Raw genomic sequence first — 23,138 nt, 5'->3', positions numbered from 1 at the left:
TTTTATCTGTATTGAAAAACAGTGAGGCTAGTAATCCCATGAATCACACAGTGTCCTGCTTGAACATACGTGTGTTTGGTATACCTTACAAAAGGTTAAAAATGGGCACTTTTTTTGAACATGATGCTGGTAATGTTGCTGATAGTCTCATGTATTGATCCAAAATCAGTTGTTAAGAAAGAGGTAAGAAACTTGGAAGAAAATGAAGGAAATGTAATCTTATTTTTTATATTCTGTTCTGTTTTTAGGGTGACTTTAACATCTGTCTAGGGACTACAGATGGAAAATAGCCTCTTGGCTAATTCTGGCGCATTTACAGCAATGTTATTAATGTGCACTGTCCCTCTTTTCAAATAAACTTAAAAAAAAAAAAAAAAAAAAAAGAAATGTAAGGGACGGCCCAGACATTCGGCAGGTTACTGTAGATTCTGTACAGTAGAAATTAAACTCCACATGTGGTCAAAAAGCAACTTATATGTCATTCACATATGAACATGTAAATTACTTGGAAATGTACACGTATATGTGAGAAAGGCTGATTATCTGTGAAAATACCCAGTTCACTTCTGATGTTATTTCAAATTTGCATGTAAACATGTGTTCACATTTGAATAAGCGTATTTCATGTGATTTGGGATTTAATGTGCCATGTTCTGTTGCCACAAGTGGGAATTTTTCTTCTACATGTGAAAAAAGCCAACCACATGTAAATCATCCATTTACATCCATTTCAAAGTGGAAGGTTTAATGCATATAAAAGCTAAACTCTTTTGAAAATGTCCAGTTTGCATGTGACATTATGTTCTTTTCACATGTTTTGGTGATGTGGGATTTTCACACATGAAATGGCAAATTACATTGTTGTAAGGGAAGCAACTGGCTTTAAAAGATTCTTAAAAAGGGAGACAGATTAAAGTATTTTCCATGTGGAGAAAATGTTTATTGACATGTCCACTTAAACTACGGTACACTGTAAACTGCAACATGTTCAAACATCTAACCAGTTACAGTAAACGCCAACTTAAAACAGACTGCTGGTTCATTTTCTTTAAACATACAAATGAAACATATTTCAATGCAAAATAAGTACTGCTTGAATCATTGTATCTTTAGTCTTTAAATATACAGTAGAATAACCTGTACAGGCTGAAGAATAAACACAGTTTCAGAATCAACAGTAGCATCCAGTCATATGATGACTAAGGACTACAGAACAACATGCACACCAACAGGCTCTCAGGGCTTCATGTTCCACTCATCCATCCATCCATCCATCGATCTGTCCACCCCAGAAGTCTTCAGTGTGGCGCTCTCACTTCATTTGGTATTCATCGTCCTGCTCTCAGTGTCTCTTGTGAATACACACATTCATACTCACACACACTCAGCTCACAGACACACACTCATCATACTCCCTCAGCGTTTGGACAGGTCACCTCCTGTGAAGAAGAAGAACAGCCAGACTGTTGAAATCATAACTTCACTGCTATGTCTGTAATAATATCAGTCGTCTGCACTGCAGGATAAAAGATAGAGATCGAATTAGAAATCATCTTCATAAAAAAATTATATAAAAAATGTGAACAGCATGACTTGATATAAAATGGGATATCTGCCTTTGCATAGTTTAAACTTAAATTGCACTTGGAAGAAATGTTAATGAGAAAAGAAAGGTCTTCATTAGTAAAATGTTCTGCCTAAACAAACTAAATAATCAAACTGACCTTAAAGGACATCACAATTTTTAATACTGTTTTACCACGTTTATATGTGGCGGACCCTGCCACCTTTCTAGCTCCAAACGGTGTTCTGGGACCTTATTTTTCTCTGAGAACAGCTTTTGAATTAACGTACATATACACATTTCTTATCTTATTAATATTTGAAATATCAAAATTCTGAGGATTAATTTCTTCTCCAAAACTACAAAGTGTCCTTTAATTAAATGTAATAAAAAATAAATCTATTAAATGAAATCAACTGCAGATGTATAGCTATGACATGTGTGAACCAAAGTGCATATATAACAAAATGTGTGTGTGTGTGTGTGTGTGTGTGTGTGTGTGAAAGAATAAGTGAGTGACAGAGAGAGAGAGAGAGAGAGAGAGAGAGAGAGAGAGAGCAGCCATACGTTAGCAAAGATTGATTGTCGCCACAACCAAATCCGTCAGACGTGATGTCCACAGGAGTGTAGAGCTAGGAGGGGAATCAGGGCTGGGGGGATGTTCTGTGTCGTATGTGGCTACATCCAATTAACTAACGCAATCAGCCATGTTGATGAATGGATTAGCACATAATTGCTTCAGAGGTGGGATCCTTGATTGAATTATTCATCGTGGGCAAAGGGAAGCGTATGTTTTGCTAAGATTAGAGTGTATGTGCACGTGTCAATCTGTGTAAATGCATGTTTTTCAGTGACCGCTTGTGTGTGTGTGTGTGTATGTTTGTGTGTGTGTCAGCCTAGAGTTAAAGGAAAGTGACTGATAAATTGTATTGCGGGGTTGGAGTGTTCCAGACACTTACTGAGCTGCTCTCTGTGGGATTAAACCCTCAGACTGGCTGCACTGGCCACACTCAAGCAGTGATGTTACCGCAGGTGTTTTTCACAGGTTCCCAAAAAACTGACCAGCACAGAGCCATTTTGTGCAGGCCGGGCAGGCATGGTATTCATTCCCTTTCAGTTCCGGGCGGAAAAACGCACGACTGCTCATGTGTCTGCTGAGCTTAATAACGGCTTACGCGACAAGTGAACAAAATACCAGGTGGACCAAAAGCATAGTAACAAGTGAGCTCTCCCCCTGTGTGGAGAAGCAGCGCATAGCACCGACACAGAAGCAAAGCATTGTATTGCTTAACAGCACTGACAGCAAGATTAATTTAGCCACTGGAAAAAAGGCCCACATAAAAATATATATATACACCCTTGTAAGCTATATTTAGAAAATGTTTGCGTTTTACATTGTCGAGTACAGTGCTCTTCTTCCCTGTCGGTGCTACGCGCTCCTTCTCCACAAACTGGGAGAGCTGATGGTCATCTACTGCAGGTTATACACTGACTAGGGATCCCATCCAACCCCACATCGAAAGACTCCAACTATCATGTTAAGAGATTTTCACATTTTGTTCTAAGCCATAAAATACATAAATCATTTTATAGTTAACTGTTCATATTATAGTGTAGTAGGATCCTCAATGGCAGTGTGACTGAGATGTGGTGCGTTAATAGCCTAACATAGCCTGATTTAATTTACAGTTAAAAAACACATTAAAGGGGCGGCTGTAGCTCAGTGGGTAGAGCTGGTGGACCAGTGATTGGAAGGTCACTGGTTCGAATCCTGGCTCCCCTGTGGCGGAACTGAGCTACATGTCGAAGAATCCTTGAGCAAGATACTGAACCCCAAAATTGCTCCTGATGTGCAGTTGGCACATTATGCAGCTGCCATCAGTAAGGGTCCTGCAAAGACAACTCATCCAGGGTGTACCCTGGCCTTCATCCATACAGTTCACTGGATTTGGCCCCAGTAACCCCGTGACCCCTTGAAAAAGGGGGATGAAAGCGGTAACATCCCCACGACCCTCACAGAAAAGCGGAAGAAAACGAAACAAAATCTTTAAAACTTGAGTTTTTTTTCTGCAATAATCTAAAATCCCATGAAAATATCTCATAGGCTTTATGTCAATGGAACCGGGTCGATGCTAACATCCAGGTTAGCCTACAAAAATACATTATCGCACTCTATAACTTGTTTCTGCCGTTTTCTTGACTGACTTCCATAAAAGTTTGATTTACCAACTGGCTCCACCGGTGGTCGCCCTATTGATGATCTAATTGGTTGAAATTAAAGGGAGAGACAAAGAGAGATAGTGATGGACAGATGGTTCGTGCGTTTAGAAGGAAAATAAACACACTTATAGGATTAGAAATATAAATAATGATGAAGCTCTTTAGTATGTTTATCATCACAGCCACTAATAGTAGTGGACACACCCCATCAACCTGAGACAGTTGTGACATCTGAACTGCTCACATCTGTCACCTGCTCTGAACCAAGTACAGGAAAGTTGGCTTGTAAGGTAACACAGTCTGAACAGCTAAAGGCAACAGATGTATGGTTCAAATATTCATCTTCTGCCTCTGAATGGTAGCTGTGCTGATGCAAACTTGACCGAGTCTACTAAAAAAACACTGTAATACATATTATTTAATGCCTATAAATAATAATATATGTGCTGATATTTGTGTATATGTGTATAAGCTGTGCCATTTTTGTAAGTTGAAAACTGAACTTCTTTAAATCAAATGAAATTGTTGATATGACACAGGCAAATATATTTCTGCTGACAGAGAAGAACTTCTCAAAGCCAAACCTGAATAATTACAGGCTGGATTCAAACCTTTCAAGGTAAACCTCGCACAGTATTTGAGTTCATTTTTATGGGAAGAAAAACATCTTTCTTGGAACTTGGACCCTGTGGTCAAAAGCAGCATGAACACCGCCGCATTGTGTTTACAGATCTTTATCTGACCAGTTTGTGAGACGCCTCAATTCATCCTCAGCACTCCATCGTTAAAAAACAGTTTACATTTTATGACTTACCTGACATGGTGACAGGTATTAAGAGGAACTATAATAATCATATATAAATAGCCAGTCTCTCTGATGGTCCCATTTTCTTATGTGGGTCATATGGAGGCATCAGTATTAAACTGAAACTGTTTCATGATCAGTTAAAAGTTCCTTGTAGTACAATTAATAATTAATACATATAAAACAGAAAAAAAGATGAATAATAAATAGTCAATCCAAGCTCAATAAATCATTGGTAAATTGTTTAAGTGAGACTGAGTGCCTTTGATCTATTTCGCCTCAGTCTGACAGAGTAAAAACATGTTTCCGGTGTTTCCACAGCTTTAAATGATCGGTACATCAGTATGTGAGTGACCATGGCTTTGAGTCTGTAGTCATAAAGCAAATATGTCAAAGTGAAAAACACTATTATCACTTCATCCAAGGTTCACAAATCAAACCTGTGAAGCTAAATACATGAGTATTATCCTGTTTTCTGGCTCACATGATGTTAGCTTACATCATATTGTATGATTTAGACTTTTTCTCCTTCACTAACATGCAATTATCATATGTCTGCAAACATACTTAAGGATATGTTTATTTTTGGATCAAATTCCCTTGCCCCGTTTGAAACACTTCCTACCGTTCCTCTTTGGATGCCGGGACCTGAGTGTGGAAACATGTGTCTCCTGCTACTATTTTTACATATAATCTAAATGCTATGTTTTCACATCGTCATTCACAGAGACATCCTCTCGGCCACATTCATTATTCCAACCTTGGCAACTGGTGCACTCGCAGCTGTGTATGACAGGCAGGACGACAGGCTCGCTCTCTCCACTGTCACACTGCAGGCTGAGGAAACGCACTGGGTTGTCAGGGTCCAAGCGGTAACTACAGCACTCGCAAACTGACTGCAGGTAGGGCTCCTGTAGAGAGAATGACATGATAGAGCTGTTAAGCCAAGGGAGAATAAATGGTTGATAAGGTGGAGCGGGCCAATTAGGGAGATTGGAATATGATGAGGGGGAGAGGCTGTAGGGTGTACAGGAGAAGGTGGAGGACAGGAGAGAAGAGGAAAGTGGAGAACGAAGAGATGAGGTGTAAAACAGGAGGAAAAAAGCAGGATAAGTTTAAAGGGGGCGAATGGGCAGGTTGATAGAGGAGGAGAGAGGAGGCAGGGGGAGAAATAAGAACCCTTAACTTTATATTAAATGACAAGATAATACAGTATAAACTGCAGTATACAGCATTTACAAAGCATTCTTCATACAACATTTACTGTGGGGCATTTCTGGAAATATTAAATCACAACAGACACTAATGTAAAGCAACTAAGCCAACAGCCTGCTGATGTGCCAGCGATGTCCACCAGATATCTAACAGGTAACATATCTGGTTGAGTGGCAGACGGGTCGACGAACCAGGAAAAGAGTATAACCAATGAAAGCAGACCCTCCTTTCTCGTTCGCATGTGCAAGGTGCGGTTCTTCGCTGCAAATCAACGCACGATCAACTTTGGCTGTGTGGACAGTGTCATTCCTGTGTGACATCACTCTCCTTTAAGGTCAGGTTTGATCTCCACTGACTGCTTACTTTGTATGTCTGCTGTTTTGTGCTGGGCAAGTTTTCTTTTCTTTTTTTTTTTGTTTCTTTCATTTAGTTTAACATCTTTACAACAATTACATAATCATCTTTCTGGTGTCTTGAATTTGAGAAAATTAATACAATGACAAGTTATAAAGAGTTGAATAAACATTTTTAAACATGTTGGGGCGTTTTAAGGGAATACACATTTTCCACATTTTCCAAATTTCCTCAAATGTGTTTTCCTGCAGCCCAATTTAACGGGTCATTCTTTCCATTACAAAGATTATATAAATAATCTGGTACCAGTTCTCTATAGATGGGGCATCTGGCTGGAGCCATTTTCTTGTAATTGCTTTTTTAACAGCAATAACTTGCAGGCTTCCCAAAGAATCAATGGAAACCCTTTCCCATTATCATTTATGTCAAGGTATTCTTTTAAATCCATATTTATTTGCTGCCTAATTTGATTTAGTTTTACTTTTACTTTTTAGTACTCATATTAAATCCACAACAGTTGGGCTGTGATCCGACAAATCCATTGACCCTATATAGTCGAGCCTCGGAGTAACACTGCACGGCTGTGAAAAAAGTTATAGTCCCTATGTGTCGGGTTCAAATCCCTCCATATGTCTGAGAGTCCCAGCTCCTTAATCATTCATTTTATATTTTTGGTAGCTTTCTTCTCTCTTCGTCTCTTGAGAGAGAGCTACTTCTTTCCATTCCCTCTTCAATTTTGTCATAACTTTGCTCCTTTTGATTGGATTTCCCAGCCCACTGACAATATACTTGATTATTCTAACTGACTTAATACTTTGCATTTTTGTCTGCGTTTTAAGCCCCTGTACCCATATACCCCTGGTGCTGTAAGGAACAGTAGCATGAACAAAAGAAGAAAACCAAAATCATTTACCTGTAACACAGTTAGTGAACCCAGATCACAAATAACAACATTGACTTCCAACATTAAGGCCTTTTCCTCCCCGCAGGTGGGCAACGCTCTCTGGCCTCAAATCGCCGTCCGGCTGCATATTGGCCACCATGTTGCTAATGCTACTAACTTGTGGCAGCTGACCATCTTCTTCGTCTCTGTGTTTTTTACTTTGTGCGAGAATTTTCTTCCCATGTTTGCTGGGTATAGTCGCTCACCCGCTATAACTAAACTTTCTATGCTTTTGGTCAATTTTAGTTTGATCGGGCATCCTCTGATTGTTGCTCTCGGGAACCTGTGGCACTATGCTGCCATCACATCGCCAGCTAGACCAGAAGTCCTCGGCAGGTTTTATTAGTACATTTTTCACTAAAGCTGGATACAACGCAGCTGAGAGCAATGGGATTGAACCAGGTTGATACACCAAAACAATGAGCTGAAAGATACTAAAATGCTTCATAGAGCTGAGACGAACTGTTATTATTATTATATTATTAGAGTTGGTTATTATCTGTGGGTTCATAATTGTGAATTAGCTTATTATTATTATATTATTATTATTATTATTATTATTATTATTATTTTATTACCATCATTATTATTATCATCATCATTATTATCATCATCATCATCATCATCATCATTATCATTATTATTATTATTATTATTCATAATGATAATTGTGCCTTTTATTTAACAGTGCCTTTCAAGATACTTAAAGACAGTCTACACGACAAATTGAATTAATATAAGAAAAAGAACTTAAAAAGCTTAAACAAGCACAATTTTGGGACAACAGTTATTGTTTTTTAACTAACTCAGTCTGCAGTTCATCTCAGTTACATTTTTGTAACTCAAAATTGAAGTACTTGATAAAAAAAAAAAACAGCCTGTTTTGCACGATAGAAGGCAGCTTCCTGAAGTTGTACTCATGTATCCAATTATGGCAGGCAAAGGAGGAGAGATAAAGGGAAAGTACAATGGAAGGTAGCAGTGAATGGCAGATAACAGAGGGAAAGGCAGGTGAGAGGAGGGAGGGAGTCCAGGATCAAACCCTCAGAAGCACCTTCATCTTCTAAGTAGCACTTACAGCTTCATGCACTTTGACGAGACTTCAGCAATGTATGTGAGCATATGTGCGTGTGTGTGGGTGTGCTTGCATGTTTAACACTTCAGCTGCTGGTGTGATTCCTGTGAATGCACTGGTTCTTCTTCCAGTCCTGCTGATCAATGAAAAAGGGAACTGCTATGTGTGGCCTAGTCACCGGTTACCATCCCTGGTTGCCACAGTAACAGGAGGTAATGACACATTTGGCTGAGCTGATGTTTATTTTTTACTAATGTGACTATTTTTACTGCGGAGATGTATGGATGCCAAGGGAGAACAAAGTCACCATGGTGATGAAGTGATGAGCTTGCTGTGTTACAAGAGAAGAAGAAGACAACAAGTGAATGCAGGAAAGAAAAAAGACGATTGAATCGCTGGCAGACTCTACACGTGTCCCCTACTCCTATTCAAAACATCTATATTTAGATCACTGGTGACTCATCTACTGAATTATGGATTTTTGTTCACCTGCCTGTCATGTCATCTGTGTGAAGTGTGTATACAACTGTAACTACAGTTGGCAGAAGGCACAGACTGTCACAGCCTGTTAGCTCTACCTTGTTTATGTATGAAGAAGGGATATTACAGCAGGTGTGACCAGCTGAACGGAGACACACGCTTGACTTCAATTTGTTTTGTAAAAACTCTCTTAACACCGTGATGCCAGCTCATGCTTCAGGGGGAAAACAGATGGGACATTTGGCTTCACAGTGATAGTGAAGGCAATAATCCAGACTACTTTCTTGCACATTATAAACAGTGTTTTTAATAAAAGTTAGAAGATTTTGTTTAGCAAACACTCCCAATTAAATAAATGCTGCACAACCTGCTGACTGTAGAGGCTGTAATGATTTTAAAGAAAATAAATGATTGTGCAGGCTTGGTGGGCAATTTGCAAACAATGAGAACCAACAGCTTATTCCTGTTCCAGTTCCAATCCCTTCTAGTCCACTTTGCTGCTGTATTGACCTTTAGAGTGCCACCAGTTGTCACTCATGTTGAGGTCAATACACATCAATGATGCCTCAGAGAGTAATATCTTTTGTGTGTATGTGTGTGTATCTTCTGCGTACCTCCAGGATGACATCAGTCCTCGACAGGCAGCGTCCCCTGCAGAAGCTGACCTCCACATTGTCCAGTCGACAGTCTCCCTTAGTGATGTTCCTGACCTGCACATAGCGATGACACTCTGGCTCGCCTGACGGAAACACAGCCAGGAGGAAGAGGAAGGAGGGAAAAGGGCAAAAGGAGATATGACATTAAATGGAGAATACAGAGGGCAGAGGAAAAGGAGATTATGAGAGGCTAGAAGCAAAAAAAATACAAAATACAAAATCTTTTTTTTTTTTTTGTATTTGCATGAAAAAGAATAAGGAAAAAGACAAAGGAGGAGTCAGAGCCAGAGAACACAGTGACATTGCCATGCTCCCTCGCAGCATGTGACATTTGCTCCACTGGGAGGAAGATTAAAGCTCCAACGTAGGTTAAGTAATGTAATCTCTCGCTAATTAGAGAGAGCATCACTTGGTTTTTTAGCCTCCTGTAAAATTAACAGTTGAACATTCAAATCCAATGAAGTGGTTAGAAGGTTATAACACGAAATAAAGGGAACAAGAATGATTTTGGATGTCTGTTTGAGATTTATTTTCAAGCATTCTAATTGCTCTGTTTATTTAAATCATCATGGATGGAGAAGCATTACTTTATGGCATTTGAGCATCCACACACAGTTTAGAGATGGCAGGAAATATGGAATATCACGGTCATGAGTTTGCGGTGACAACTGAAACAACAGCCACAGAGTAAAAATGCAGCATGCAGTGTTTTACTGACTTGTTTTGATCACCTGCTTGAAATGTATCTTTTTCATGCTTTTTGAGAAAAAGTAATGAATGTTAACCTACACCTACTCAGGGCACTGATTTACTTTTTTTTTTTTTTTATTCACCAAATATACCTTTAGTTTGCATGTGATTTCTGAAACTCAGTCCATTTCATAGATTTTCATGCGACAGGTTTTTCTGCATACTGTGTGTTTTACTAACCTGGAAACTGCCTTCTGCAGACTGGACAGCAGCTGCCTGGTTCCTCCACCTTGACCTCCCCCTGAGAGAGAGAGATAACATGAGTGTGTTTTTAACAATCTTTCATAAGTCTCAGTGAAAACACACAGGTGAAGTGGGTACAACAAGTAATCAAAATCATGCCCAGCACTAACTAATGTAACGAGACAAACATAACTTTTGTATTTCATTAAACATGTGACAATGATCACATAGTGTATATAAGTACACATTATTCAAAAGGACAACAACCAACAGACCAAACAATCAAAGTTCCAACAGAGGAATGTAGAAAACAATACATAGGCCTTGAAAGGGGATGGACAGAAAAAAAACACAACTCTGATTAAACTAAAGCCAGCCCAAGTGAAGCAGTGCTATGTGGTTAATGTTCTCAATAAAATATGCTAGCATTAGCATAATCTAACAAACCCACAGCCATGCTAAAAACTCTGAGGTCTGCTTTGACTTTATTGTTCACATTCTGGTGCAGGTATAATGTCTGCCATGTATGCTATCTTAGTATAGCATGTTAGTGTGCTAACATTGCTAATTAGTACTAAACAAAATACCGCTGAGGTGGATGTGAATGACATTAGCTTAGCAGGTATTTAGTCATAAACTAAAATGCTGGACAAATTGATGTTTAGCCTGATTATGGTGCTAGATGATAAGTTAGGACAATTCATCCTGGGGGCAATATCAGCGTATCAAATGTTATGGTTATCAATCTGGACCAAAGTGGTGGGCTAACATTAGCATGCAGTGAGCATGGCTAACTACAGCAGAATAGAATACTTCACAACACAACAACATTCCAGTCTAGATACTGTGTGAATGGACTGTGTCATACCATGTAACATCTGCTCAAGTCCCCACTACCCAGAGAACTACTGGTTTTCCTTCTAACCAGTTTAGAACTGATGTAGACCTGGGACACCATGGGTCATGAGGGCTGAGGTTGAGATTCAGCTTAGAAGTGAAGATGAGAGGCAGAGAAACTGAGACAGAGTATGAGACCAGCTAAACGGATAGGAAAAGGAGAAGGAATTAAAGAGGCAAAAAGTAAGACATGAGGACCAAAAATAGCAAAAGGGCGAGACAGTGACGTAAGGACACAAAGGACATACACAGAGGTAGTGAAGCCACTGCGAGAGAGAGAGAGAGAGAGAGAGAGAGAGAGAGACAGAGAGAGACAGAGAGATCCAGAACAGTCCGGTGAAAAGCAGGGTGTCCTGTGGTGTCCCTGTCTGAGAATAGCTGTTGTTAACATGCACAGTCACACAGTCAGATACAGTCTGACAGCAGGCTTCGGCCAGCCTCAGCTTGGCTCTCAATATTCACCCAACTGTACCATTTCACGCACGCGCACGCGCACACGCACACGCGTTCACAAACATACACTTTTCCTAACTGTTCACTTCTCCTCCCACTCTGTACTGCTGCCAGCCTTCCCTCAGGGAGAGGAGCCCACTCACTTAAAGGGTGAGAGATCACGAAGAGGACCTTTTTAAGTCTTTTAACTTAAGAGTGTGTGTGTGTGTGTGTGTGTGTGTGTGTGTGCGTGTGTGTGTGTCTGACGCAGAAAGTAGAAATTATGTAAAATGTGGATATCTGGTACTTGGCATTTAGAGTAAATGGTTGTCAAATATGTGTTGTCTATAGGCCGTGGGATGGAAATGAGTTTTATTAGTATAGAAATAGTATAGTATGGTTGAGAGGAAAACATCTGTCTAGTTTTAATCACCAGATATGATAACAAAACCTTTAATGCATAACCTTGGAAAAGTGCTGAAAAGTGGTGGAGTATTTTTTTTCAAGGTTATGCATTAAAGTTATCAAATCTGGTGATCATTAAAGAAACAATGTGATCAAATGTAATCTGAGTCCTAAATAAAAAAGTAAACCTACAGTAACCAATTCTCAGCCTGTCAGGAGAGGGAACACAGTGCATTAAATGACCTTTTTCTATTGGCCAGGATAAGGAGTGCTTTCACCAAAGCATAATTGAGTGCAGCCCGGGGAGGTGAGGGATTTGACAATGCATGCGGAAATAGTTACATGAGTCCGAGCCCCTCCAGAGACACAGTGCACTGGCATCAAGACCGGGGTACACCACAGGTTGAACACTCAGTTGACTGTCTACTTTGTGGAGCTCACTGTGTAATCAACCTCTCCTTTAAAGTTCCAGATGTCAGCAGAATGTATTTTTACCCCGGCCTTTATACAGCGCGGTGTGCTAAAGATATAAATTCAGCTTACTGTGTCAAGGATGAGACAGACTCTGCTACTGTGACTTTTCTCTACTTCATCACCATGAAATAGGGATCTACCGATATGCTTCATTATTCATTGCCAATACTGATACCAGTTGTTAGTAACCAAGGCGACCAATAACTAATATTTGAACTGATATTATTTTGCAATCACAGTAAAAATCTTTTTGTAAAAATTCTGAATGACCAGTGAAGGAATGTACCTTACTACAATTTACACAAGCACGGTTCTAAAGTAAAATGTTGAGGTATTTTACTTCAGTATTTCCATTTTCTTCAACTCCATCACATTGATTTGATAGTTTTAGTTATGAGTTACTTTGCAGATTCAGATTATTCAGTGTTGATAGGATGTTACCGTACTTGTGACATGTAAACAATAAGATAGTATTGTAGGTGGGACATTATTTAAAAAAAAGTGTGTTGATTAGGTGGTAGCTTTTAATTTAAAGGGTTAGTTCACCAAAATCATACACAGAACATATTTTCACTTTATAATCATTTGCCTTCACTTACTTGTGGTTGCTAGCCATGCAGATATGTTTATTTATTATTATTTATTTACCCAGTTTTTGAGTCAAGATTAAAAAAACATTTTTTTTTTCTTTTTCTAATTGATCTTATCTTACATGAGAAGAATCAGACTTGTATGGAATATCCAGAATAACAGGGACATTGTTTCTAGAAAGTGTTGTTGCTGGTGATTATTATGTAATACTTCAATGCTGTGAGCACCACAAATTTAACTCAATTTACTATAATGGGGATAGAAGCCGAAATTTAATTGAACTGATGCTTTATATATGATGCAGAGTTGAGTAGAAGCATTGATGAGATTTACTGGAATTTTTAGTTCTTTTCAAAAACAGTACAAGTGCAGTCTCAGTGGACAGAATCTGCACTGATGTGTCACCAAAAGTTTCACCTATGTGAAGGACTACAAAAGTTAATTCATATTTTAGATGGAGTTCATTTTTTTCCACACCTGCCTCTAGCCTTACAGAGCGCATGCATAATTGACACTCAGCTCAGCGTCTCCTGCGAGATGACCAGCTGTTATCCACTCGCAGGTGGATGACTGAGCATTGTCTGTGAGACTAAGGCAGTTATTTTTTCTGTAAAGAGGCTGTCACCATTAATGACAACAATACACCTGTACCCATAATCCTTCATGCATAACAATACAATTACCCGGACCATATGCAAAATGTTAGTGCAACTAATTAATTGATGAATATTTAACTTCTACAGATGATGCTCAACTTGAGATATCATGATCATATAACTGATTGAAATGTGCACATGAACTAAAATTGTGCTTTTCACACCAACGTGCCACCTTTTGCAGAACAGGTCTAAGCTTCGCCATATACTGCATTCGTTGAATTGGTTGGTTAATGAGGAAAACCAGGTTGCAGTGTTCAGGGAGGTAGAGGGGCATGGTAAAGGAAGAAGTGCAGGCTTGTGTTAGGATCGGCCAGTCAGGTATTGATCTGCTTCAGCCAGTGACTTGCAGAGAACATCCCACACATTCTTTAGGGAGCAGTGCATTTTCTCCCTTGCTCAGAGTAATTGAGATGTTTGTGACCAATAGAGATGTTGAGTGAACTGTACCACCCTGGGGGAGGCCATGGCAGCTAAATGGACTGATGTGTTTGTCCGGGAGGCTGATGGCGCCTCTGTATATGAACCTTCATCTCTGTTTGCCTGTTTGGATGCATAGGTTCACACATACCTGCAGAAGAGCAAATAACTGGGACTATAAACACAGCTTAGCAATAGCTAGAAACAGTTCTTAGATCTTAAAGAAAATGTTGATGTGTGGGGTTTGGCAATGTACTTTGTGCATGTGTCCACCTGCTTGTGGGGGTCTGATTCCACCGGTGTTTCAGGTCTGATAGTATAGTATGAACGTCTCCATGATTTCAGCTCACTTTTGAGCCATTGATATTTCACCACGTGGGCTGTGATTCTGCTATTACTTTCATCATTATAATTGTAATTACACAGCTGTTGGCCCAGTTCACACAGAAGGTCACAAAATAGATCTAAGGGCTTCTGGGATAATTGACAGTGTAGGTAATAAGATAATCTTCTCTCTAAACTTTGTCTTTTAAAGTAGTTTCACCTCTTTTTGCTTTAATCCAATTGAAACCTTCTGATAAGGAAAATCCTCCTCAATCCTCCCAGGTGACCCGCCTCCAACTAAAAGACATGACTCTGTAATGAAGACTTGACAGAGGACTATTCTTCCTAAAAGGGTTATTTATCAACAAAAAAAAGCCTAGTCAAGTATCCAGAAAATATGTTGGCAGTTAATGTTTCTGCGAACCACAGATATGTTCCCATATGTACGTACCAATGTACCACATTGAGATTTCTACAATACATGTCATATCACTGAATTTCATTATGTAAGGTAGAAGAGATGGTGGTTGAGCTAATGGGGAAAGCACAGTTTGAGACAACGTTTCAACATTTGTAAGGCTGGGCCTTAAAACCGACAGTGAACCCAGGTTGCATTATGCAAATACGGAGAATCTTCAGAGATGTTCCTCTCTCTGTTAATCTCAAACCTGCACACACGACAACACAGAAGAAACAAGTCTGGATGATGAAATCGTGGAGGTGACATGGTCAACATGGGCTGTGTATAATTCAATGAGAAGAGGACGTGAGGTTTTAACTGTCGGTTTCATTATCTGTCAACAGTAGTGTGCTAGCTAATGTTGGCCTCGAGGGCTAGCGTTGTTTTCTGTTTTCTTGGCAACACTGCTGTCAAGCGCTCTGGGATGTCTCTCTCTTTGACTGTGGGAAAGTTATGACGTAATGAATCCTAAATATCAAAAAAGGTTTGATATTAATCAGGGAGACCCCGATGAGTCCGGAGCAAAACTGGATCTGTGCACCCATCACATTAACAGATAACCTGTGCTGACCGTCAGGACCAACCAAGCTCTCATTATCTAAACCTTACAAATACAGTGTTATCACAACATTAAATGGAAAGCTGAACATATTACTAATGCAATAGAAAATTACACATTATCTAATTCACATCATATCATCTACTATCAGTGACTCTGAATATATGATCTTGGTAAAAAAATTAATAAAAAAATGTGTTGGTTAACAAGAAGGGTGTGTCATGATTAATAAACATCACATTCTGTAGAAAAAGAAGGCCTACGAAAATACAATCAGACAGACATCAAATAGCATGGAGTATCTGGTCGTGTGTGTGTGTGTGTGTGTGCGTGCGTGTTTGTCACCTCATCACAGTGGATCGGCAGACATCTTAACTGACACAGTTTTTTCCCGTTCACACAACGACATGACAGGCAGCCCTCCTCCCACTCTGATCCTGCCTGGCTCACATACACAAGAAAACACAAAATATTTGCATTCAATCACGAGATTTCTGAAATGCAGGTAATGCGAAGATGCCTCAACAGGCTGTTAGTCTTTCTGTCACCTACACACACACGACTGGTCAGGATGTATTTATTCAGTGAATCCACTAATGCTCTGGCTGCACCTGGTGCATAATCTAGGTTATGTACGCCTGTTATTATGCTGTAATTATACAATTATATATTTCATGTGAGGGAAATTATTTACTTAGTGTATTTGCTCTGATTTGCATCCACAAGAGAGTGCCCTCGTAGCTCACACTGAGCCAGTTAGTGTTATATTCATGAGGTGGTTGATTAAGAAACCACAGAGGGTCTTTAGGTAAATGGACATTAGTGATCGCCAGTCTACAGGCAAAGAGAGGGAAAAACAGACTAGACAAGCAGAAAGAAAGAGACAGGTAGCAAATTACTGAGAGGGATAGGTGACGGGAGAAAGAGAGAGAAGAAGGAAGACTAAAGAAGAGGGGCTGAGGAGAAAAAGGAAGGAAGTGAGAGATTGAAGATTTGATCCTGCATTGAAAGCAGAGGAGAGACCAGAGAGTGATAAAGCTGAGGTACAATAGGATAAAGAAAGAAACAAAGAATGAAAGAGAAAAGCATACAGAAGGAAGATCAAGAGGGGGGATATGACCACTTGTCAGTGTATGATTAATTCTTATAATCCTATAATATCCCCTCCATAATAAATAATTCCTGGCAGGCCTGCCAAGTTGTGGCCTGAGTGCCGTCTTTCTACAGCACTTCCTTTATAATTGATGAGGCTGAAGGCATTGTGGTGTAATGTGGCCCGCGGGGCATGTCACTCATCTTCTAATAGGCCCTTCTTTATGAGTAAATAACACAATGGGGGTGAAGGAAGGGGACGTAAACAACACGCTAATGGTAAGATTCAGATAAACGCCACAATGATCCAGGCACAATAGGGACAAGATACCAAGTTAGCTGGGCAGCAGATGTCTTGTTTGGGTGTTAGCCAGTGTGTGTGTGTGTGTGTGTGTTTTTGTGTGTGTATGCATACCTCCCACAGCATGCCCTGGTCATGGCAGGGGCAGAGGGCGGGGATGACACACACACCCTCAGTGTTTCGGTAAAGCCCCTCCCGACACACGCAGCCCTCGGCAGAGTGGCTGCAGTTAATGGGAGGCGAATAAATGTCCTGGCAGCTCCTCTCACACAGCGGGACCTCCTCAGACACACTCCTCCTCCACCGCTCCCCGACAGGACACTCTGCAGAAGAAGGAGAGAGAAGGAAGTGACATGAAAAAAAAAACGTGTCAAGGAGGAGAGGAGAAAATGGAAAGGGTAGAGGGTAGACAGTAGGATGGAGAGAGGTGATTGATAAGTTGGAAAGAATGTGATGAGGCATTGGTGAGGAAGAGGGAGCACAGGGAAACTATCAATCATCACAACAATGCATCATATTTCTCAGTGCCTTTCTCTTTTGCTGTGACATAAAAGTTATATTTCCTTATTAACATGCAATGCTAATTGACCTTTCAATTAACAACTCAACCCAACAGAGACGGTACAATCATAGTTCAGCAAGTGTAAGCAGACACAGCGGGCCCGTCAAGCTTTGCATTTTTATATTCCCAAGTGGTTGGGACTCTAGTAAACAGTGCAGAGCTCTGCATTAGAAGAGTAACTACACAAAGTCAACAATTGTCACTGCCAGCCAGTGGTAACCTTATTTTTACTTTTCACCCTGTGCTCCAGTGTACTGCTTCATTAGCTACAAGCGTGATTCTAAAAACATTGAGCTGCTGTGCGAAAATAAAAAAGGAAGCAATCATTTGCAAACAACTGTGTTTACAGACAACAGTTTTACAGAGTGGTCTTAAGCTCATGCAGTAATCTCCTTTATACATATTAGTGTTTGACTTAAAAAGTGGTGAACCACGCCCCATCCCTGTTTGTGAACGACTGAGTCTTTCAAGGATGCCCTGTTCACACCCAATCATGATTGTGGCCCGTGAACCTGTTTACCTGTGGAATGTTCCAAACAAGTGTTTTCACAGCCTTTTGTTGCTCCTGTTCCAGCTTGTGTAAAACATATTGTCGCCATCAAATTCAGAGTAAGCAAATACTCACAAAAATCAATGAAGTTGATGAGGTAAAACATTAAATATAATGACTTGTTTGTTCCTGTGTACAACCACTTCACGTGCCCTAAATTGCACCCCCAGGGACAAATAATGTATTATGAATTGAACTGAATAGGTATTACAATCACTTCGTCATCCTGCCAGCTAAGGAAACTACACTTCTACATCTGCTACTGAAAATTACTGGCTAATGTCACTGTGGCTCACTAATGTCGCCTAACCGCAAGCTAAAATTTAGAGTGACCTGTTATTCAGTGCAGAGAAAATGAAGACAGTTGGGGACAATCATAAATGTGTTTTATTGTACTCAGTGTGCAAATTAAAGAAAATCCTTCAAGAACATCCTTTATTTGAAATTCTTACTGTGGGTCAGCCACCAACAATAGACTCAGATCCCCACACACATACTTTTAACCTACCTTCCTCATGCGCCACTTCGAGGGCTTATTAATATCATTTAAATAACATGGTTGTGTTTCAGGTGATATTTTGGGTGGGGCACACATATCTTTTCCGAGGATGGGGGTTCATGTTCCTCCGGCCCCCTCTGGTCATAACACCTATGGTCGTAATTACATAATTTGTGGGGCTAAAGGTTTTGTTAGGTAGAATCACTGTATTGTGGTTGTATGCCTCCACCAGTCAAGCTGCTGTTCCTGAGCTGGGGTGTTGCATAATGGCCGGAACAAAAATGCCAGTAAAAAGTTTGAGGTCTGCACTAAATATTGTTATCATATATCATATATATCATCAATATAACCTATTGGTTATGATGAACAATTTCCCCTCTTCTCACTCACCACAGTCAGGAGCCATGCAGCTTGTGGTGCGGTGGTCAGGGCCCTCACATGGAGCCCCTCCATATTGGCTGGACTGCAGGATGACTCTGGTGGAGCTCTGTCGTCCCGTACCACAGGTTGCTGAGCACAGGCTCCACTCGGACCAGCTGGACCACTCACAGTCCACTGCAGGAGGACAGAGTGGGAGAAGAGTACAAACCCCTTTAGGTCAGTGTGTTAATCTTGCCTCCATTTACCCAAAGCTCTGCGTATAAAAAACATCTGTCCTCTGAGCACTGTTCCTCAGCTCGCCAAAATAAAACTACAATGGCAGGTAATATGCCTACTTTGTTCTTTGTTAAAGCCGTTTGTTATAACCTAGCAGGAACAATGCTGAAACAGGCTATGAAAAAAAGCCAACAAAAGACGAAATAAATTTGTTTTCTCATTAGTCGTTTTTAGACAGGACAGCAAGCCGCCAATTTGCCTGTCCTTTTGGCGGCTCGGTCCGCAGTTTTAGACAGAGGCCGGCAAATTCGGGGTCTGTTTTGGTCCGCCGATTTGCCTCCTCGGAGGGTACACTTATTTCCGCCTCGTCTGCTATCTAAAAACGAGGCAGCAATGTGCCGGCCCCTGCGTGAGGTGGGCGGAGGTGTCAATGACCTGCACTGTAGTGCGACCAACAGCCGGATAGTTAAAACCAGGACACAGCTGATCACAACATTCAGTCCAACACTCCATCGGCGGACATTAAGATGAGCAACTGGACAGCCGCTGAGATCCAGGAGATGCTAGCGTCTCCTCGGTCTCTGTAGCTGTTTGGTTGTGTTAGCTTGTTGTTGTGTCGGCAAGCTAAGAACGGTCGCTACTTTCAAATTAAAAGCCCCCCGCTAAGAACCCAGTTCTAAACTCCAATGGGGTGCAATGTAAAGCTCTTATTTTGAAGTCAAATTCGTTTTCATTGTTCACAGCCCAACTTCGAGCTTCGCGTCACGTCACATGTTTACGCCTACCTCAGAGGCGGCTTTTGGAAAAGAGGGAATATTACGCCTCCATTTTAGAAAGACAGGCCGGCACATTTCCGTCCTTACCTTGGAGCAAATGTGTCGCCTTTTCTATCTAAAAAAGGCTATTGATGTGCACAATTTTAGACAAATTCTAAACTGCTTGCTATTTTTTTAGATTTGACTTAGAGGTCTCTTGGATAAAATTAAGCATTAATGGGAAGGAAAGATTGGAAAAAAAGGAAGAGAGCTAAAGAGTAAAAAGTAAAAAGCACGAAAAAGGACAAACTCCCATGTTTTCATCAGTCAGGGACAGCCAGTTCTTATCCTCATATTTATATACATAATAAGAACACTTTACTCATCATCTCCCATGCAGAGGTTTGAGAATCACAGACTCTGGCAAGAACAAAGTAAAACACAGAAATAACCTAAAACAATTCTAATCTCCACATCACTGTAGTGAATTTCGTTGCAATGCAGATCATCTTACTGACCTACTTGCAGGCTGATTTACCTGCTCTATTCATGCATCGGTTTCCAATGGTTTGAGAATGTGACTTACTTTTGCTGTGTATGCTAGAGTTTGAGGACCAGATGAGAAGGATTGTGTCTGCTTTCCCAAAGTTTCCCAATTGCAAATTTTGAAGATGTTGTGTGGAACTACTGTGGAACTACTACTTGAGATGGAAGCTGGTTGTTAGTTGATGACAGAAGAATCCATTTCTAAACTAACGTGAGCTATTGTTGCTCTCTGTTAGCAGAGCGGAGAGAGGCACACCAGACTGTCGCATAAAATCCAACCTTAGTCCATCCAATAAGAAAACCACAGTCCAGAGGAATTAAACAATTTAAAGAAATCATCCAATCCTGTGCGTTAACAGGTTATTTTTGTATGTATATTTTTTTCAGGCATGATCACTTTTGACCATGTGAAGTCAAACCTGTTCTATACACTTAATGCCATCAATAATTAGTACATTATCCGTTTTCTTATCACTGCTCTGATCAGTGCTAAAAAAGATCCTATTTTTACAAATTGTAAGCTGTCACCTCCATGATTTCTGTTTAACTGAAGTTCTATTGAGAGCTGTAGGAGGCAGCCCTCTTCAACACTCTAATCAACATTGTTCTTGGCAGAGAGGAGGATAAAAGGCATGGCTGATGAGATGACGACAGATAAAAACCTGGGTCAAATCACAGAGCTATTCACACATTCTCTTATGAGGATACGAGGGGTTGCAACCTACTCCCTGTTATCTTTCAGCGCTTTCCCGCTAGTTCAAGATGGTATCGCATGTTTATAAAAGGTAAACACAGTAAAGGCCTTTGTAGGATGTGATTGATGTGACTGCCGCTCAGTTATTTGAGCCAACTGTTGCAGCAGCTGTTACTAACTATAGATAGGCTGATATATCTATCATGATCCTGACAGGTCAGCTAAAGAATATTGTTGCTGGTGCTTTCATAGCTAAAACAGAGAGGCCCCATAAAGTGCAAAAAATGCGCCCCGGTGAGAACAGCTGTGACGGATTATCACTCACCATCACAGAGCTCCGAGGTACAGTTGAACACTCCTCCCTGGCACACGCTGGAGAAAGTTAGAGGATGAATCAGGTAAGGGAGGTTATACAGTATGTGGGACAAAACAGTGAGGTTGACATTACTGAACACTGACACACCAATGCAACCACCATGTCACTCAGTTGAGACCATCATACTATATCAAATGATTACTGTGAGGTAGATGAAATGACTTACGGCATGTCTGCTGCATGTCAGACTATCTATTACAGGAGATATCATAGTACCAAACTGGTCTGCTGATGCCTGTATAACTGATCAACTCTGCTGATACTCTCTGCACTTGCACTTGAAGATGATGTGAGTACCATGTTGAAGCTGAGGTGAACAACTGTAGATAAAGATATTTGATTATTCAGTCTCATTTCCAGGTGTTGGGAAGAGCCAGGACGTCGCCACCAACCCAAAGTGTCCCCTATGCTAAATCTAAGCAGGACCACAACCTTTCCCTAACCTTAGACTAAAGTGGTAGAAGATCCGAAAATACTCAGGTGTTGTATTGGTCATAAGAGTTATTCTGGAAGGCTCGGTGGTCTGTTTGGAACATAATTATCAAAATGCATTGTTGATACTAACATTTCTTCTGCGATTAAAATGTTACACTTTCCGCTACTAATGTCCACTAACTGACAGAATCAAGGCTGAGTACATTAATGAAAGTACTGAATTACTGAAATATGATTCGTGTGTTTTAGAAATTGCTTGATGCATGTTTTATCTCTATTTATTCATCAAATTGCAATTTAGCAAATAGAAATAATAAATGAACACATTTAGTTACATTCTGTACCAAAATATCATTTTTCTTTTTTTTATAAATGATGTTCTATTCAATTAATGACTCTGATGATTTAATTAAATTTGAATCATTTTTTAAGCTATTGTTAGAGGTACATACCCATGAGATGCTGCATGGTCTTAGTATGAAGTGATGAAAATCAGACTTAATTAATGCAGGAGGGAATTCTCTCGCTTCAAGGCAGACTATGTATTGCATATTACAAACCTCAGAAATTATTAATGACTTACATTATTGTCTGTTTTATGTGGACTAGAGAATGACGTTTGAAATGAGAATTGGGTGACTGCGAGGACATTCAGATTGTTGAAGAAGCACAGCCACAACTGTGCCAAACTGTCCTTTAGAATGGATGAATACGGTGGCCCTGAAAGGCAAATGACTACAATATATGGAGAATCAAAAGGACAAAAAGAAATAGACAACAACAAAAACACAACAACTTAAGAAAACACAACAACCTAACATAAACACAACGACAAAAAGAATAAGACAACGACTAACAAAAAGACAACAACATTAACAAAAACACGACAACAAGAAAACGACAACGACATTAACAAAAACACAACAACTTAACTAAAACACAACAACAAAAAGAAAAAGACGACATTAACAAAAACACAACAACTTAACTAAAACACAACAACAAAAAGAAAAAGACGACATTAACAAAAACACCAAAAATTAACAAAAACACAATAAACTTAACAGTGTTGATGTGTTTTTCTTTTTGTCGCTGTCGTTTGTTCTTAAGGGCCACCGTTGATGAATGACTACATGATTGCATTAATATTCAGGAAACCACTTGATTACGAGGCAAAAGGGACAAACTCGTAATAAAAAAAAAAATAGTGGCAATGCTGATAAAAAAAATGTAAGCCACCTCAGTGTAAAAGTCTCAATTAAACGAAC

The 23,138-nt window shown here is 40.0% G+C and overlaps 1 protein-coding gene across 4 annotated transcripts in view; it reads right to left on the bottom strand.

Annotated features, from left to right (window-relative positions):
* Positions 1 to 910: 910 nt before the first annotated feature.
* sspo (SCO-spondin) overlaps positions 911 to 23,138 on the bottom strand; it is a 90,483-nt gene continuing 68,255 nt past the window's right edge. For all 4 annotated transcript variants that reach the window (XM_030398963.1, XM_030398959.1, XM_030398960.1 and 1 more), the window contains 8 exons: positions 21,385 to 21,431; positions 18,858 to 19,022; positions 16,971 to 17,179; positions 15,809 to 15,904; positions 10,243 to 10,303; positions 9,271 to 9,395; positions 5,350 to 5,500; positions 911 to 1,439 (listed from right to left, as the gene is read on the bottom strand). In XM_030398963.1, coding sequence (XP_030254823.1) covers positions 1,417 to 1,439; positions 5,350 to 5,500; positions 9,271 to 9,395; positions 10,243 to 10,303; positions 15,809 to 15,904; positions 16,971 to 17,179; positions 18,858 to 19,022; positions 21,385 to 21,431 — 877 coding nt within the window. In that variant the 3' untranslated portion in view covers positions 911 to 1,416. The remainder of the gene's footprint in view (positions 1,440 to 5,349; positions 5,501 to 9,270; positions 9,396 to 10,242; positions 10,304 to 15,808; positions 15,905 to 16,970; positions 17,180 to 18,857; positions 19,023 to 21,384; positions 21,432 to 23,138) is intronic.

This window comes from Sparus aurata, chromosome 19 (assembly GCF_900880675.1).
Source record: "Sparus aurata chromosome 19, fSpaAur1.1, whole genome shotgun sequence".
Lineage (NCBI taxonomy): Eukaryota > Metazoa > Chordata > Actinopteri > Spariformes > Sparidae > Sparus > Sparus aurata.
This window is presented reverse-complemented; position numbering and strand designations above follow the sequence as displayed.